The sequence below is a fragment of the Neovison vison genome, chromosome 11 (genome assembly GCF_020171115.1).
Source record: "Neovison vison isolate M4711 chromosome 11, ASM_NN_V1, whole genome shotgun sequence".
NCBI classification, from domain to species: domain Eukaryota; kingdom Metazoa; phylum Chordata; class Mammalia; order Carnivora; family Mustelidae; genus Neogale; species Neogale vison.
In genome coordinates, this window is record NC_058101.1 from 91474731 (window position 1) to 91494154 (window position 19424).

The following is a 19424-nucleotide window of genomic DNA, read 5'->3' on the forward strand; positions in this document are numbered from 1 at the left end:
ATATGGTCATATGAACATACATGAAGGAGGGAACAGCTGCTTTTCATGATAGCTGATGGGTTTTCTGGAAAGCATGGTGTATTTTAATGTGTGACCAGAACCTGAAACTAGCACCCTGTCACAGCATCCCTTTTCGCATTCTTGGAGATGGCAGTGTGGTCAGATATTCCAGGTCTTAAAAAGCTAGCAGCCAGCCCAGGGCATTGGTTTCTGCTGGAGCGTAAGAATCAGGAGAGGAATGGAAACTCTCTCACCACAAAACACACAGAGCCTCAATTTAGAGTAATTGCTGTGAATTGGCTGGAAGAACCAACTGGAATATAGGGTGCAGGTATGTGCTTTAAGAACCATTGTTCTTTTTTGAGTGGGCCAAATGCATGTTAAATTTTGATGTTTTGGAAATTTTTCCTCTTCTTCCTTTGATTCTCCACTTTTGGGTAATGCTACTTTGGGAGGTAGATGTTTATGCATTGCTGCTTCAAGGATGATGTGATTTGGGTTCAACAGTGCATTACTTTTTGTACATTATTGCTTGTACTCATGCTCCACCTGTTGGGTAAAATGTTTGACATTTTTAAAGTACTGAAGTAAATAAAATCTTGAAAACAATAATTATTTTCTTTCAGGATTATCTTTCCACTTAAAAAATTCCTTTTGCTCTCATCATCTATTCACCTGTTTATACTCCAGTTGTGAAGATAAATTTAAGGTCATTCATAAGCATATATGAAAATGTGAGAGGTTGAGATGAGATAAAAGTGAGAGAGAAAAAAGACCAAGTGAGAAAGTGAAAGGAAACAGCTTAGATCAGCAAACACTGAGTCTACTTACTTTAAGGCATAGTAATAGATTTTTAATACATTTTTTTAGTTTGGAAATTACATTTAGTGCCCTGTCATCTAGTACTTGTTATTTTTCCAACACTTAAAAAGTAGGAAATTGTGTAGCAGTACTAGATATAGGAAATAGTAATTTAAATGAACATGTCTGGGAGTTTTATTTATCCATAAGTTAGCCATGAGTCAACTACCTCACCAAATGCTCTTTCAAATGATTTTTTTGTGTGCTTGTTGGGAAGATGTGGGATGTTGATGAAATTTTGTCTTTGAAATTTTCTGTGTTTTCACAATTACTTATACAGCCAGAAAAAGCCCACATATTTTAAAATAAAACATGACACTAAAAAATATAAGGTAGTAGGCCATAGAATTCTGGGTTGTAGGTGATTTTAAATTTCCTCTTAAAAATTTTTGTTTTCCACGGCACATGAGTGGTTCAGAAGTTGGTTAAATATCTGCCTTTGGGGGCGCCTGGGTGGCTCAGTGGGTTAAAGCCTCTGCCTTCGGCTCAGGTCATGGTCCCAGGGTCCTGGGATCGAGCCCTACATCGGGCTCTCTGCTCAGTGGGGAGCCTGCTTCCCTCCCTCCCTCTGCCTGCCTCTCTGCCTACTTGTGATCTCTCTCTGTCAAAAAAAATAAATTAAATCTTAAAAAAAAAAAGTGTCTTCCTTTGGCTCAGGTCATGATCCCTGGGATTGAGCTCCCTGCTCAGTGGGGAGCCTGCTTCTCCTTCTCCCTCTGTAGCTCCCCCTGTTTGTGCTCTCTCTCTCTCTCCATGTGTCAAAAAATAAAGTCTTAAAAAAAATTTTTTTTTCTGTTTTCTCTAATCTTACCATAGTGGGAGGGGGAAGAGAGGCAGGGGAGAATATAATAATTTAAGAAACTAATACATTTTCCCATTGTTTCTATATTTTCCAAGCTTTTTAAAGGAAAAAATAAACCTAACATGAAAATATGTTTTTTAGACCACTCAGCATCAGTTAATTATTAGAAGCTAATATATAATGCTGAGAACACTTATGTTTATTAAAACTATCTTTATCCTTTTTACAAATTGTAAATACTAGTTGACTTATGTAAATAAGCTAAATTATGAAGATCAGCATATGAGTGTATGTAAATATTCACTAACCTGAATTTCTGATTCAAAATTCAGGTATGATGTTTGAATATAAATATGAATATCCCAATACCATTTACTGACAACTGCTTACACTGTGGGGTAATTAGAAGCATATTTCATGTGGATAAATGGTTAGCATTTGGCAAAAGCTGCAATTAAATTTCTGAATAGGGGCCCAGCCTGTTCTGAAACTTTTACCCTATTACATCCTTTATTCCAGAAAAATTACACTGTCTTGCTATTTTCCAAACACATTCAACTTTGTGCTTCTGTACATTTGCTCGTACTGTTCATTTTGCTGAACTGCACTTACCTTATCTCTGACTTCTGAAATCCCATCCGTCCACCTTGCCCCTCTTCAGATACCAGCTCCTTCAGAAGGGATTCCAGGCTACCTCCAATGGTAAGCAAGCTCCCTTGCTTCTGAGCCCCCGCAGGGTCTTGATGATCTTCTCTGTGCTCATTTTGACCATGTCCTTAGGTGGCAAACTTCCTGATGATAGGGTCTGTCTAGTGCTCCTTTAAATGCCTCTGTGGTGCTGCCTGGGTGGCTCAGTGGGTTAAGCCTCTGCCTTCAGCTCGGGTCATGATCTCAGGGTCCTGGGATCGAGTCCCGCATCGGGCTCTCTGCTAGGCAGGGAGCCTGCTTCCTCCTCCCTCTCTCTCTCTCTCTCTCTCTGCTTGCCTCTCTGCCTACTTGTGATCTCTGTCAAATAAATAAAAAAATCTTAAAATAAATAAATAAATAAATGCCCTTGTGGTGCCTAGTATCTATTAAACAGAATTGAGTGAATGAATATTACTAAGTATTTTTTCTTGTTTGGAATATTCTTTCTAGGCTTCTGGCTGTCACTTATCAGTCCAGTCAGTCAACAAATATCTATTACATGCCTTCTGTATGCTGGATACCTAAGATACACAGGTGAAAGAGAAAGGCACGGTCTCTGTCCTGAGTTCTAGCTGTTAGGAGATAGACAATGTGGAAATCAATGAATCAATGACAGTCTTAGATAAAATAAATATTTGGAAGGCAATGTAGTAGAAAGTAACTTTATGTGCTGTGTTGGTTAGGAAGACCAGGGGAGGCCTCTTAAACAAAGGGCAATTCAGGGTTGAGAACTGAACGATGACAGTGATGAAGCCCGGGGAAGACCTGCGGGAACACTTTTCAAGTAGAAGGAACCGGAAGCGTACAAACCCTATGGTGGAAACAACCTTGAGTGTTTAAGGACAGAAGGAAGACGGCGTCGTAGGTATAGCCCGGTGAAGGAGGCCAGGTGTAGAGAGGGATGTTCAGGACACTGACAAGGGCTAGTTCAGGGCACTGTGGACCGTAATAAGGAGTTTGCAACGGGAAGCCTTTGGTAGTTCTTAGAAAATGAATATGAGACGATTCATACCCAAGTGAATTCTCCAATCTTGTTTTTTGTAGGTATTGGCCATGATATTCACTACTTTGTATAATGAGTTAGATGTTAACTTGATTTCTACAAATACAGAAATATTTCTGTACCGAAGACAAGGATGTTACAGACATAAGTGCCGTTTTTAAAAATTACATGTTGGTAATGCTCAAGTTACTGTGCATAAAAAAATTAGTGTCCCCACTACGATACCATAAAATCAAATGCGTTTCCAATAAACTATAGTTTTGAGTGTGTCTTTTCTGGCTTCTGAGGTTGTTGGAGGAAAAGTGAATTTGGACTACTTTCTCTTAGGAGCTATTTGTATGGACGTAATTCAATTTGGAGTATTTTTTGAAATAATTTTTATTGAAAACTTTTTTTTTATTATTAAGTAAACTCTACCCCCAACGTAAGGCTCTGACTACTCACAACCCGGAGATCAAGAGTTGCATGCTCTACTGACTGAGCCAGCGAGGCACCCCCAATTTGGAGTATTTTAATTGGTTAAGAATGCTGTAATACATACTAGATGTGTGTGCGTGTACGTGCAAATCCCTGAGGTGGTTTAATAAATATGACTCAATTATTGAGAATGGCAGATAAATAGAATATATCTAATCTCATCATTCAGTTCCAATGTATAGGTATAATTTGTTTCTGATTTCACCCGGCACAGGCCCGACGTTCCCCGCCATACGCCTCGTGGGTGGGAGCAGCGCGCGGGAAGGCCGAGTGGAAGTCTACCATGCTGGTCATTGGGGGACCGTCTGTGATGACCAGTGGGATGAAGCAGACGCAGAGGTGATCTGCAGGCAGCTGGGCCTGAGGTTTGTTTTTATTCTTACTTCGTTTAAATTTTGGAATCTCTTCTTCCCACACGCAGAGGCAGGTGGCTGTGTGTTTAAATTGTCCAGTTCCTTAAACAAATAGAAAAAGCCACCTTGCCATCTTTGTGCTAAGTTGTAGGCTCCCCGAAGAGAATTTTTGTGTACCTAGAGGTCTAGCCTGTTTGTATCTGGATTCAATTGCTTTTATATCTCTGAGAATGTCACCCTTTTACTTCTTTTCGTTATTTGCATTTATATTATTCCCAGGTAATCACCAGCACTGTCAGTAGCAAAGACTAATTGAAGTCATCTGCTCTTAGGGTTTAACTGAAGTTCAGCTTCTGCCTCCAAGTATTATCTCAACTTTTGACTTTGCTTTCTGATTTGTTAGGTATGTGCTTAGAAGAGAAGATGTTTATTAATGTGCAAAGGAAATAAATCCCACGTAGGATGTGGAAATGAAGCATGTGTAATAAAAACAGCGGTATGAAAATGAACATTTCATGCTGTCCTAAGTCCTATTTTGGAATAGTATGCTGTAATTTTAGTCTTTAATCCCTTTCTTTAGTGATTCTGAACATTGGTATAACACGCCTAAAAGTTTCTCTAAAATCATATTAGGAGATTGGCGTGCCTGGCTGGCTTGGTTGGTTGAATGTCCAACTCCTGATTTTGGCTCAGGTCATGATCTCAGGGTTGTGAGATGAAGCCCCTCCGTGGGCCTTGTGCTAAGTGTGGAGTCTGTTTGAGATTCCTCCTCTCTCTGCCCCTCCCCCCTCTGGCCCGACACTCTCTCTATAAAATAGATACATAAATCTTAAAAAAACGAGATAAAATTAGGGGCTCTTTTCGAAGTTGATGTTTTACTTTAAATTTGTAAATTTCTTCCTTTAGCTTTTTGCAGGTGGTGGTGATGGGTTGGCCTCTTTAGATCAAAGCTTACTGTTCAGGGATCACTTTCTTTTCAATTAAGCATAATCCTTGACACTGAAGCATGATTTTTGAACCTTACACCATTTATACTTATTTGTTTTGTGATTGTTTTTGCAACTGCTCCCCCTTTCAAAACTCTGTATTTATAATGAAGCAATTTAACATAAAATATTGACATTTTAACATTCTATCTCTAAATACTTCAGTATGTGTCTCTTAAAAATAAGAGCAAGGTGCTACCGGGCCAAATTAACATTATCACAACCAATATCATTGGTAATTACCACTTTTTTTTAGAGAGAGAGTGTGTGTATGTGTGTGTATGTGCAAGTGGTAGGGGAGGGGCAGTGGGAAAGAAAGAGAATCTTAAACAGATGTCACATCCAGTGTGGAGTCCTACTTGGAGCTGGATATCACAACCTCGAGATCATGACCTGCGCAGAAATCAGATGCTTAATTGAATGAGCCACCGAGGTGCCTCATGGGTGATCATTCTTAACATTTTCTAATACACTAACACAGTGAGTTTCTTGTAGTGGCCCCCACAGTGTCCTTGGCAGATGGACTGTCTTAAGCAGGATTTAGTCCAGGATCATGCAGTGCATCTGGATGTTGTGTACCTGAAGTCTCTTTTGAATCTAGAACAGCCTCTTGTTATTCATGACACTGACTTGTGGAAGAGAGAGACGTTTGTTCTTGAGAATGTCCTTTCCTTCTGGATTTGTCTCATTTCTTCCTACTGGTGTTATTTAGTTTACTCCTCTGGCTCTTGTAATTCCTGATATTGGAGGCTAGATCCAAATATCTGATTAGATCAAAGCAGGTATTTTGGCCAGGACTTATCACAGGTGATGTGTCTTGGGGTCTTACCACTGATGGGGCTAAACTTGAGCACTGGGTTAAGCTGGCATTAGCCTGATCCTTCACTGTCAAGTTACATTTCCCCCGTAACTGATTCTGCGACCTAATGGCTATTTCAGAGTTCAGGTAAAGACAGGACCCGCATGGCAAATCCAGTGTCCCTGGAGCTTATAATTATTAGTGGTGTGAAGTTACCGTTATGATCATTTTCTTTGGGTGGGTTAGAAATAAGGCCAACCAGTTCCTTTTGAGAAAAATTCTTATTAAGCACTCATTTTGAGACTACATTTTCAAAATATTCTGAGGGGGTATCGATTTCAATACTAATCTTCCTCAAATTTCCGGGTGTTGCTGTTAGAATGAACACAGCATAAAGTTATCATGTGCCCTGTACTCAGAACAACCTGGATCTGTGTCCTATTTCTGGAGATGAGAAAAGTTACAGAGTATCTCTTCATGAGAGAAAAGTTACAGAGTATCTCTGTCCGATTTCCCCCATCTATAACGTATTTCTTGACATATAGGGACTACTGTCTAACCCAGGTTCTAGAGCAGTTAGCACACTTAATAAGTATATAGTACACATTGGCTCTCAAGGTCAGTCAAATTATAGTTGCAAGATGTTTTTTTTTTTTTTTAAATATTTAATTTATTTATTTGACAGGCAGAGATTACAAGTAGGCAGAGAGGCAGGCAGAGAGAGAGAGAGGAGGAAGCAGGCTCCCCGCCAAGCAGAGAGCCCGATGTGGGCTCAATCCCAGGACCCTGGGATCATGACCTGAGCCGAAGGCAGAGGCTTTAACCCACTGAGCCACCCAGGCACCCCTGCAAGATGTTTTTATCATTCAAAATAAACTGAGTATTTGGTGGTAGATTATCCAACACTAGTTCTCTATTCAGAACTTCCATTTAGTTAGCTGTATCTATGAATTTCATATTTTTAAAACATTCTAGTGTGTGTATATGTATATTTACTGGTGATCAATTATGTGGTGCTAATTGATTTTCATGTTAGTTACTAAGAAACCTATGTCTTTGCCAAAAATATTAAGAACTTGAAGGGTGGATCGCATCTTGACCTTTTGGCTAAGATCAAGTGAAGAACTTGAAGGGTGGAGTAATAGTGTATTTAACATTACTAGCTGCTGTGTGGATTACTCTAAACTTAAGCTGTAAGGCGTTTTTTAATATTAATATATTTCTGTAGGGGAAAACGCAGGTTTGCCTAGAAAATTTAGAGTATCCTGGAGATACACTGTGAATATTGATTATATTTATAATTATAGAAGTGATTCTAAAAATTTGTTGTAATGTGAAATTCTTTCTTGAGAGCCAAAGATTTCTTTCACTTAAACAGTTCTTAAACATAGGTCTTTTTTTTTTTTTTAATATTTATTTATTGGACAGGGAGAGATGACAAGTAGGCAGAGAGGCAGGCAGAGAGAGAGGGGGAAACAGGCTCCCTGCTGAAAGGAGAGCCCAATGTGGGGCTTGATCCCACGGCCCTGAGATCATGACATGAGCCAAAGGCAGAGGCTTAACCCACTGAGCCACCCAGGCACCCTGAACATGGACCATGTTGACAAACAATAGTCTATTACAGAGAAAAGATATAGAGATGGAATCACCAGGAAGACTATATTAATGTCGAACACATGTGAAGGCCAAGTATTTACATCTTTCTCGAGCATTAGCTTATTGCTATCTTTTGAATGAGGAAATTCATGTTTGGAAAAGTAATTGAAAGGAAAAATACCTGCAGATATACAAGGCGGCAAAAGTCCTCCACAAGCCTACGCAACAACCAATGATTCAGCTTGGTAGAAATTTGTTTTTATTGTCAGCACTCTGATGCTCTGAGCTGATATTGTTTGTTTTTGCCTTTCTTTCACTTGATTTTATAGTTCTCTCCTAAGTTTGCATTAAAGAAATATTCTGCACCTGCTCCTCCTTTATAATTTGTTTGCTTATTTAGTAGTACAGTACTTTCAGATGAAATAGTTTTTAGTGGCACATGGTTGATAACAGCATAATTTTGTTGCTTGTCTTGATTTATGATTTTTTTTTTTCCTAAGCAGATTTCATCTCTTTATTTGTTTGTTGAATTTCCAAAGGGAAATGACATCATGCCTCCCTGGAGTGGTGGTTACAGTTTCTTCGTGAGATGCTGTTTTGTTGGCTTTCTTTTTTTTTTTTTTTTAAAGATTTTATTTATTTATTTGACAGACAGGGATTACAAGTAGGCAGAGAGGGAGGCAGAGAGAGGAGGAAGCAGGATCCCTGCTGAGCAGAGAGCCTGACGTGGGGCTCGATCCCAGGACCCTGGGATCATGACCAGAGCCGAAGGCAGAGGATTTAACCTACTGAGCCACCCAGGCGCCCCATGGCTTTCATCTTTTAATGGTGTCTGTGGATTTTGGTAGCTGGCAAGCTTCCTAAACACAAAAGAAATGACTGTATTTTTGATAGTCAAATTTGAGTAACTCAGAACTTGGAGAAAGATTAGGAGCAGGAAACGAAGCAGCTAGATGTTATTAAATTGTCTTGAGAATGTGCATGTACACAGTGAAGTTTCAGGTAGAAACTTTTATTTATTTATTTTTATTTAATTTCAATTAGCCAACATACAGAACATCATTAGTTTCAGATGTAGAGTTCAGTAATTCATCAGTTGCATGTAACACCCAGTGCTCATCACATCAGGTGCCCTCCTTAATGCTCATCACCCAATTACCCATCCCTCCACCCCCCTACCCTCCAAAACCCTGTTTCTTTCTTATAGTTAAGAGTCTCTTATGGCAGGGGCACCTGGGTGGCTCAGTGGGTTAAAGCCCCTGCCTTCGGCTCAGGTCATGATCCCAGGGTCTTGGGATCAAGCCCCATGTCAGGCTCTCTGCTTAGCAGGGAGCCTGCTTCCTCCTCTCTCTCTGCCTGTCTCTCTGCCTCCTTGTGATCTCTGTCTGTCAAATAAATAAATAAAATCTTTAAAAAAAATAGTCTCTTATGGTTTATCTCCCTCTCTGATTTCTTCCCATTCCATTTTTAACTCCTTTCTGCTATGATTTTCTGTACCCTTATATTCCTTGTATGAGTGAATCATATGATAATTGTCTTTCTTTCTCTCTCAGCATAATAACCATGTTCTAACCATGTCATTATAAAGGATAAGATTTCATCCCTTCTGAGGCGCCTGGGTGGCTCAGTGGGTTAAGTCGCTGCCTTCGGCTCAGGTCATGATCTTGTGGTCCTGGGATCGAGTCCCAGGTCGGGCTCTCTGCTCGGCGGGGAGCCTGCTTCCTCCTCTCTCTCTCTCTGCCTGCCTCTATGCCTACTTGTGATCTCTCTCTGTCGAATAAATAAATAAAATCTTTTTAAAAAAAAAAAAGATTTCATCCCTTCTGATGGCTGAGTAGTCTTCCATTGTGTGTGTGTGTGTGTGTGTGTATACCACATCTTTTATCCATTCATTTGTTGATGGACATCTAGGCTCTTTCCACAGTTTGGCTATTGTGGACATTGCTGCTATGAGCATTGGAGTGCATGTGCCCCTTTGGATCACTACGTCTGTATCTCTGGGGCAAATTCCTAGTAGTGCAGTCACTGGGTTGTAGGGTAGTTCTATTTTCAGCTTCTTCTTCCATACTGTTTTCCAGAGTGGCTGTATCAGCTTGCATTCCAGGTGGAGACTTTTTTTTTAAAAGATTTTATTTATTTTATTGACAGGATTCCTTTTGTGCAGTTAAAATAAAGATTTTTCCCTTGTCTTTCAAAACTCTTAAAAACATAGTCTAGAACTAGGACATCATATTCTATTGTGTGGATATGCCATAACTTACATAGGAATTTAAAAAATTGTAAACACATCTTTCTTAGTTTTTTTTTTTTTTTGGCTATAAAATTATCATACGAAACTACTTTATTGACTGGTTAGAATAAAAATGTGATACAGATTGCTTTTTAAAAAATACTTCTTTGCTTTTTTTTATCTTACTGTTTATTATTTTTTTGTGTATTTTATAGATTTTTATCCTAAAGAGAACCTGAAGACCTTGTATAAAAGAAGAGGAAATTAGACCCTCTAAGATTACCCAAAGCCCTAAAGTCATACTGTTAAGTGAGAACCAAAATCCTCTTTTTTTTTTTTTTTTTTTTAAAGTAGACTCCATGGCCAGCATGGAGCCCAGCACGGGGCTTGAACTCACAACTCTGAGATCGAGACGTGATCTGTTATCAAAATGAGATCAGGAGTTGGACACTCAACCAACCGAGCCACCCAGGCGCCCCAACAACCAGAATCTTAAGATTTCCCAGTGTAGAATTTTTTTTCATGTTCTATTATTTGCCAAAAAGCCAGGGGTTAATAAGAATAAATATAAATATAGGGCTGAGAGAAATAGAGAAGTCAAGAGATAAAAGTTCACTGTAGGGAGAAAATGCTAATAGACTGTATTTGAGTTTCCCCGCCCTCCCCTTAAAATGCCCCCCTGAGACTTTATATAGCCAAGTGCTTCAGAGTTAGCTGTGTAGCCAGACCAGCTTCACCAGCAGTGGTGGTATAATGCTGGGCAAATTATCTAATTTCTGGGCCTTCGTTTCCTCTTCTGTAAATTGGGGATCAGAATATAGGGTTGTAGGGAGGATTAAATGAGTTAACACATAAAACTGGTAGATCAGTATTGGCCTACAGTAAGCATTCTGTGTGCATCCAGTATCACTACTGGAAATGCAGGGGATTGTTCTCCAGAGAGAAATCTAGGATATCGATCATTAACAATGAATTTTTTCATTCATAAGTTGTGTCACACACTGAAATTTGTAGTTAAAGGACCAATCTTCTATAACCTAACGAACAATTACCTTGCACAATAGAATAGCCTAACTATATTCTGTGTCTGTTCAAAGTAGTAACTTAGTCTGGTGCTTGAATTAGTCAGAAGATACTGTTTATTTGGGCTTTTACCATGAAAACAAATTTTATACAAATACAATCAGAGTAGTCAAATAGGTTTAAGAATATTTTGGATGAGGATCAGACATAGAATCAATTCAGTGTTTATTGGGCATTGCTGTTATAGATATAGGTCAAATAGACTTACAGAAAATCACTTAATAAATTAGTGTATTATTTCAGAGCACCCCTATTCCAACAAATTTATTTTGTGGCTAGAGAGTAAGAAAATGGGCAATACTGGGACTTTATTACAAATGAACTGCCAGGGAGGGTGGGGGAATAATTTTCATAAATGAGGGACAATGAGCATATAACTGTTGAATTCACATGGCATTTTTTTGACTTTAACAATCCATGAGGTTGGCTTTTGTTTTTGTTTTTTTGAGAGGTGGGGAAGTGCAGAGAAATGATGAGTATTACCTTAAGCTGGGCATGGAACCTGATGTGGGACTCGATCTCACCACCTTGAGATCGTGACCTGAGCTGAAACCAAGAGTCAACCAACTGAGCCACCCAGACACACCAACAATCTCTGAGTTTTATGCTGCTTTCCCTAATATCACAGACTTTCTTTAAAGGCAGAGTCATGAGTTTCTTTGGTATCCCCTGAAAGCCAGCACAGTCCAGGGCACCGGGAAATACTAGTGACTGAAGGAATGTGTGTATAAGTATCTTCTTAATTTTAATAAACTCGAAAGGGAGCCAGAAAACCTAGTTCATGTTGCATCCTAGTTTCCTAGTTAACGTTTTTGTTGTTGTTGTTGTTGTGATTAGTTCTGTTTTTTTCTGATTAGTTTGTTTCAATTAAATACTTTTGTGATCATTAAAATGTTTATAAACAGTGGGAAATATGGAAACCTATAAGAAAGATCATAAAACACCCAAGTAGTGTTTTAAGAGTGTATCTTAACATAGATGACTTTTCTCGGAGTCCTGATTATGGGGCTGCTGCTCTTCCATCTTGTGTTCTCCCTTAAGGAAGGGACACAGTTCAGAGGCAATTAATCAGGCCTTTTGCTTTTTCCTAGGACCTCTATCACATGATCTTTAGCATATTTGGAATATAGTATGTATCAGTTACTCCACCCAGCCAATCCTGAGTCACTCCCAGCCTAATCATTATTTTAGAGTGTTTTTTGGGGGGAGAAGGAAGGGGAGGGGGGTGTTGGGTAATAAAAGGTCTTTAGTTGGTAAACTTTTTCTTTTTTTTTTTTTTTAAAGATTTTATTTATTTTATTTGACAGAGAGAGAGATCACAAGTAGGCAGAGAGGCAGGCAGAGACAGAGGGGGAAGCAGGCTCCCCGCTGAGCAGAGAGCCTGATGCGGGGCTCGATCCCAGGACACTGAGATCATGACCTGAGCCGAAGGCAGTAGCTCAATCCACTGAGCCACCCAGGCGCCCTTAGTTGGTAAACTTTTAACCTAAATATTGTACCAAAAAAAATGATACTAATCTTTCAAATCTCTAAAAATATGTTAGCTAAGAATGTATTTTTGCTGTGTTAATTTGACCTTTGTAACATTGAGCATCTTTTTTTAAATTTTATTTTTATTTATTTATTTATTTATTTTTAAAAAATATTTCATTTATTTATTTGACAGAGAGAGATCACAAGTAGGCAGAGAGGCAGGCAGAGAGAGGAGGAAGCAGGCTCCCTGCCAAGCAGAGAGCCCGATGCGGGGCTCGATCCCAGGACCCCGGGATCATGACCTGAGCCGAAAGCAGAGGCTTTAACCCACTGAGCCACCCAGGCGCCCCAACATTCAGCATCTTATATGTCCAGTGGCCATCGATATTTCTTCTGTGAATAGCCTCATTGTCTCCATGCCCCTATTTTTTAAAAATGTTTTGTTGTTTTTTCTTTCATTATAATGTAATTATAAAATTATTATTATTAATTTTTAGGAGGTTTTTTTAAATTGCTGTCACATATTACAAATATTTCTTCCTGCCTGTTGGTTTGCCTTTTGACTCTGATTATGGTATATTTTGCTATACAGGAGCTTAAATTTATATATGGTTAATTTAAACTTTTTTAGTTTTTTCTGACTTCTGTGTATCTTACCTTGCTTAGGAACTCCTCTTTGTCCCAAGGTGGTATTATTCTTGTACTCTGTTCTTTATTTTATTTCAATAACTTCTTAACCCTCCCTTCTCAACCCCTTCCCTCCTTCCTTCCTTCCTTCCTTCCATCTTTCCTTCCTTCCTTCCAGTATTTAGACTTTTAAACCATCTGGAATTTATTGTTTGTTTCTGTTATGAGTTTGGGATCAAATTTTATATTCTCCCATATTCCTTATACCACTTAATCCTGGCTCAGTGAATTGTACCCATTGAAATGTTCTTCCATAGGATCTTTTTCTTTCCTGGCATTTATCCCAGGGCAAAGAGCCAAGAAGACTGTTAATCGGCCTTTCTCCAAAGCTGTCCCTTCTGGCTTCCCCATGACCTGCATCAGTCCTCTGTCTCCCTCTCCTCTGTTAAGCAACTTTCAGTTATTCTCTAAGTCAGCTTCCATATTTGCTTTCATTAATCTCTTTCCTTTAGAGCAAAGGTCCCCAAACTTTTCCTGTAAAGGGCCAGATAGTAAGTACTTTGGACTTTGCAACCACTTAACTGTGCCTTTGTGGTGCAAAAGCGGCCACAGCTGCTAAGCTGGGAATGAGTGAGGCTTTGTTCCAATCCAACCTTATTTCTGGACAGTGAAATTGGAATTTCATAGGATTTTCTCTTGTCAAAAATTACATTCCTGATTTGATTTTTCCCCCTACCATTTAGAAAATGTAAAAGCCCCTCTTAGAGCATGGACTGTATAAACACAGGAGGTATGCTGAATTTATCCCTTGGGTTGTGGTTCACTCTTCTCCATTTAGGAGCCACCAGCAAGGGCACTTTGCTCCTGTCCTGGATTCTCCCTTCTTGCAAAGGTGTGGCAGGTCTCAGGAACGCAACTGCAAGCACTTCACTTCTGGTTTGAACCGAGCTTAGTAAATAACACGGTACATTTCAGTTTTTCAGGCTTCCAAATTCCGGAACTAAGTCCCAATATACACATGACTTCAGAGTTTTCTTTCCAGTGGGTATCACGTTCTCTTGTTCAGTTTAGTTTGAATGTTGTATTGAGAATATTGTCTTTTGGAAGGGGATATTTATTCTACTAGGGGCAATTTAAAACATGTTAATTTATTCACAGCCTTATAGACTACTTTTGCAAGATCATTTTGGTACAGAATATGCTTTTCTGGGAGCGTAAGTGCTGTCTTTAGAAAAAAAAAATTGCATTGGCCACTACAAGTGTTTTTGGTAAAATGCCTATGTGCACTGAAACCCTTGAAATTGTTGGCCTCCGAGGATCTGTGTCTCTGCCACAGGAATCCCAAGTTGAGTGATGCAACTCATAGCTTAATGATCTTCTGGGCCATCATCTCATAATCCTTAATAAAAAACAATACAGATCTGTTGGGTATTTTATAGACTACTAAATTACTCCCATAAGTATATTCTTTTTTTTTTTTTTTAAAGATTTTATTTATTTATTTGACAGAGAGGGGTCACAAGTAGGCAGAGAGGCAGGCAGAGAGGAGAGAGGAGGAAGCAGGCTCCCCACTGAGCAGAAAGCCCGGGGCTTGATCCCAGGACCCCGGGATCATGACCTGAGCCGAAGGCAGAGGCTTTAACCCACTGAGCCACCCAGGTGCCCCAAGTATATTCTTTAAAAAATGATTTTAGGAGCGCCTGGGTGGCTCAGTGGGTTAAGGCCTCTGCTTTAGGCTCAGGTCGTGATCCCAGGGTCCTGGGATCGAGCCCCACATTGAGCTCTCTGCTCAGCAGGGAGCCTGCTTCCCCTTCTCTCTCTGCCTGCCTCTCTGCCTACTTGTGATCTCTCTCTGTCAAATAAATAAATAAAATCTTAAAGAAAAAGATTTTAAAATAAATAAATGAATAAAACGTACTTACAACCTTAAATCCAGAACATGTTGAGATTTTCACTGATTCTCCCTTTCCCATCATTCCACTGACTCTACCTTGGGGAGCGGGGAGAACAAAAGCTATATGATGTCTGTTGAAACTAAACGCGAGATGGTTTTAGATCAGTTGCTTAGCAGTGAAAAATATGACCTTCATCAGTAGTGAGGGGGAAGCTCCTGATAGTGCCAGAGGGAAAAGGATCCAACGTTTATTGAGTTCTTACTTTGCATCAGTTTAATTCTTATAACCCTCCAAGAGAGTGATTATCATCCCTGTGTTCAAAAGAAGCATTTTGTGCTTGGAAGGTTTTTATAACTTCCCCAGGGCAGTTTTGCTTGTTAAAGATAGAGCCCAGATTTGAGCCTGAGGGCCTGTTTCCAGATCTTTTCTTCCTCAAAGATTCTGTTTGGAAGGAATAAGCTTTTTGACATGACCAGTAATATATGAACACTTATATATATATGTCCTCTACACTCTTCTTTGAGGACACAGGTACGCATTGAAACAACTGGAAACTTCATTTAAAAAATCCTACTAATTGAGCATTGATTCCTTCTTTCTGGAAGAGTAGAAATGGCTTTTTTCTGTCATTTTTTCCTTGTAAAACAAATTCACTCACAAAATTATTTGATAATATCATTTGCGTTAGGATTTTTTTCTTTCACATTTGTCTGATTTACACTAGATATTAATCTTTAATATTTGTTTGAGCAGACTTCTCAGAGTCCTCGGTATTATAGATATCAGATAGTGATTTAAGTATGAGGATTCCAAATTTAAAAATTTTAACTCCAGGAAAATATCCTGCATAAGCTACCCTATTTTTCTTTTCCTTCCTTCTTCACACCTCTTCTTATAAACATTTCCTTTATTCTTCTTCTTACAAACTCTGAATTTCATTTTTTTTAATTTTTAATTTTTTTTTTTTAGATTTTTATTTATTTATTTGACAGAGATCACAAGTAGGCAGAGAGGCAGGCAGAGAGAGAGGGGGAAACAGGTTCCCTGCTGAGCAGAGAGCCCAATCCCAGGACCCTGAGATCGTGACCAGGGCCGAAGGCAAAGGCTTAACCCACTGAGCCACCCAGACATCCCCAGACTCTGAATTTTAAACAGAAAGTGGCTCAGGTGATAAAGGAATGAGTGTTTGCTCTAATGGTTAAAGGTTTTAAGTTTCAGATGTTTTGGGCTTCGTTTTAAACATGTGTTCTCTTAAAAGAAACTTTTGTAATATCTAGTAAAATTAGTCAAACAAGTTCTAATTTGGCCAGGAAGTTACTATCCAAGACTTGGCCATTGCTGAGTATTATAATCATTTAGTAAACTTTCTTTTTTCCTTCAATATATTTTGGTTGCATATTCTCAAGGTAGTTATAATGGTATGAGAAAAAGGCAACCAAAATAATGGGAATATTATTGAATATTGAATAGGGAGCATCACTGAAAAACAAAAAGAAAATATAAATGTTCTACTCTAAAAATTAGAAGGCTAGAAGGGGTTGACATGGCAATTTCTGAAGTTATTAATAATTTTGACAGTGGTGAAATCTGGGGTTCTAGAATCACTAGATTCTAGATCACTTTGAATTAAGGGAGAAGTAAATTTAGTGCACATGAATTTGAGTGGAGAGATATTTAATTGGGAATATGTTTGGCTCTGAGTAACAGAGTACTGAAAGTAACAGTGGTTTAATAAGATAAGAGTTTGTCTCTGTAGAGACCAGAGGTAGTCAGCTCCGGGCTAGTCTGGTGGTTCCACAGTCACCTGGGTTTGGGTTTTTTCTTGCTTGTAGTTCTCTCATTCTTAGAATGGCACCTCATGGACCAGTATAGCTTCTCAAGCTCTGGCCATCATTTCTGCCTTGGAATCAGCAGGTAGGAAGAAGTGGGACAAGGATACTTCCTGGAAGTGATACACAACAACACTTCCACCTAAGTATCTTTGGATAGAACTTAGTCATCTCACATGGGTCCAGAGTTTCAGTTCGGGATGACTAAAGAGTCCTGGAGGTGGGTGGTGGTGAAGTTGCACAAGAATGAGGAGGTACTTAGTGCCCCTGAACTGTACACTTAAAAATGGTTAAAATGGTCAATTTTATAGTATGTATATTTTAAGACAAACATAGTCATCTGGAAGGGGGAGAGGCTGGGAAATGGAATCTTTACTCAGGATAGCCATTGCCCTCCTAAAAATCTGAGGTTCCGTTACTAACGAAGAAAAGGGAAGTGAGTATTGAGGAGTAACTAGCAGTCTTGTGATGGCCAAAAATATGACTTTTTGATGTCTAATCCAGATTTCTTATGTTTGTTCAGTGGCATTGCCAAAGCATGGAATCAGGCGTATTTTGGGGAAGGCTCTGGTCCAATCGTGTTGGATGAGGTACGCTGCACTGGGAATGAGCTTTCTATTGAGCAATGTCCAAAGAGTTCCTGGGGAGAGCATAACTGTGACCATAAGGAAGATGCTGGAGTGTCCTGTACCCCTCTAACAGGTAAGGGTTTTACCCCATTTCTCTATCAACCCTTGCCCCTAGCACCATCTGGGCTTACCTTCTCTTCTCAATTTAGATAATATAACTACATGAACACACCAGTAAATTCTGCAAATGAAACTAAAAACAAAGCAGAACAACTCACAAAAACCAAAAACCAAACAACTGACACAAATTATATATCAGCATGGTATGTCTTTGTTCATAAGTATTTCTGAATTTTTCACTTTTTTATAGTCTAAAAAGATAGACAGAAAGTATAATTTTTTGTAATATATAATGCCTAACAGTCAAAATCAGTGTGCAATGATAATTGTCACATTATTTGGCATATACAAAGTTCATTTATTTATTGAACTACCTTAACTCTCAGAATGTGTTTATAGCTTGTGGAACTGTATTGATGGCATTCTTGGTTAAAGCACACTAATAAAGGAACCAAGTTAACTTGGCTGTGCTCAATTCTCTGACTATTCCAGACTGTAGCACACTTGTCTGGATATGTCTCATGCGTTATAAGAAGGGCATGTCTGAGTAAAATGAAGGTGTGTGTATGTAGTTACATGTTTTGTGGGAAGAAAAGGGAAAAGGATAGAAGGAAAGTCAGGTCATTGCAAACCCATTGTTTCTATGGTAAAAAGAACTTAAAGAAAAAAGTTGGGGGTTTTAATCTCTCTTTAAAAAAATAAAAATAAAACCTTTGGAGGGCCCATGAAATGCTCAAGTTATACCTTTTTATTTACATAGTTCTCTATGTGATGTTTTTACTAGAATAACATGTTTATATACAATAGAATACAATAGAAATATAACATTTATGCCAGATTTTAAGCCAGAGCACATCATCTTCTTGGGTCTCCTTTTCTTCCTCTTTCAAAGGAGTAGAGTCTTGTAGTGTTACTATGATGGTCAAATGAGGTAAAATGTGTACCAGTGTTTGGTAGACTGTAAAGTGTTACACGAAAAAGTGATTGCGTTACTAAGAGACCATTTATTTTAAAGATCCCAGAGGTTCATGAAAAGTATGACCTTTACCCAGGACTATATATATGTTTCATTTGGGGTATTTGTATTATTTTGGCTGGAAAGGGCTTTTAAATCTACTTGTTGGGGGATAAATTTATTGTATATCTGCTTAGAAGCTTTTGATAGGGTTCTCTGCCAATTAATTATTCATTGAACTCATAAGCGTCAAATCCAGATCTGTATTATCAATAAAAGAGCAAAAGCAAGACATGTACTCTAGCTTTTATAATTTATGAATGCCTAAGGAATAATAAATGCATTGACATGATAAATCACACTTTAACCAGAACAGCTTTTTCTGTCTTTGTATTTCAGGATTTTTTCATTTGCAGCTACAATTTCGAACTATTTCCAAGTCACTTTTTTCTTATTTTTTAAATGTAAATGACTGATATTTCTCCTACTTACCAAGACTGAAGCTACAAGAAATTTCCAAAATATTTGTTTAATCTGGGGAAATCCAAATAACTACTTTGGAATTATATCAGAATATATTTTTCTACTCAGGAAATAGAAGTACAAATAAGAAGAATATTTTCTTAGGTTGGATATGGTTATGTCATACTTCAGAAACAATCCAGTGACCTCAGATCATTGAGCACTGTCCCAAAATAAGTTTAACAAAAGGTCTTGAGAGAGACCTGAAGAAGTGATAATTCTAGTGAAGTTAAAATGTTTTTCTTCCTTTTTTTGAGCATTGATTTTCTTAGTTTCTGTGTCTCCTCCTTCCCACAGATGGAGTCATCCGACTTGGAGGTGGTAAAGGCAGCCACGAGGGCCGCCTGGAGGTGTATCACCGGGGACGGTGGGGGACTGTCTGTGATGATGGCTGGACTGAGCTGAATACATACGTGGTTTGCCGACAGCTGGGATTTAAGTAAGGCCCATGATTTGAGGTGGCTAAATGCCAAATTATATTTTTAAAATTCTCATTTTGTAATCCTTACTTGTAATTTCTGTCATACTAACAATATGTGTTCTCTGTCATCTATCTA

At 38.7% G+C, this 19424-nt stretch overlaps 1 protein-coding gene across 1 annotated transcript in view; it reads left to right on the plus strand.

The window, feature by feature from the left end:
- PRSS12 (serine protease 12) overlaps positions 1 to 19424 on the plus strand; it is an 80274-nt gene that overhangs the window by 21807 nt on the left and 39043 nt on the right. The window contains exons 4-6 of the mRNA XM_044224124.1: positions 4045 to 4195; positions 17225 to 17403; positions 19165 to 19306. Coding sequence (XP_044080059.1) covers positions 4045 to 4195; positions 17225 to 17403; positions 19165 to 19306 — 472 coding nt within the window. The remainder of the gene's footprint in view (positions 1 to 4044; positions 4196 to 17224; positions 17404 to 19164; positions 19307 to 19424) is intronic.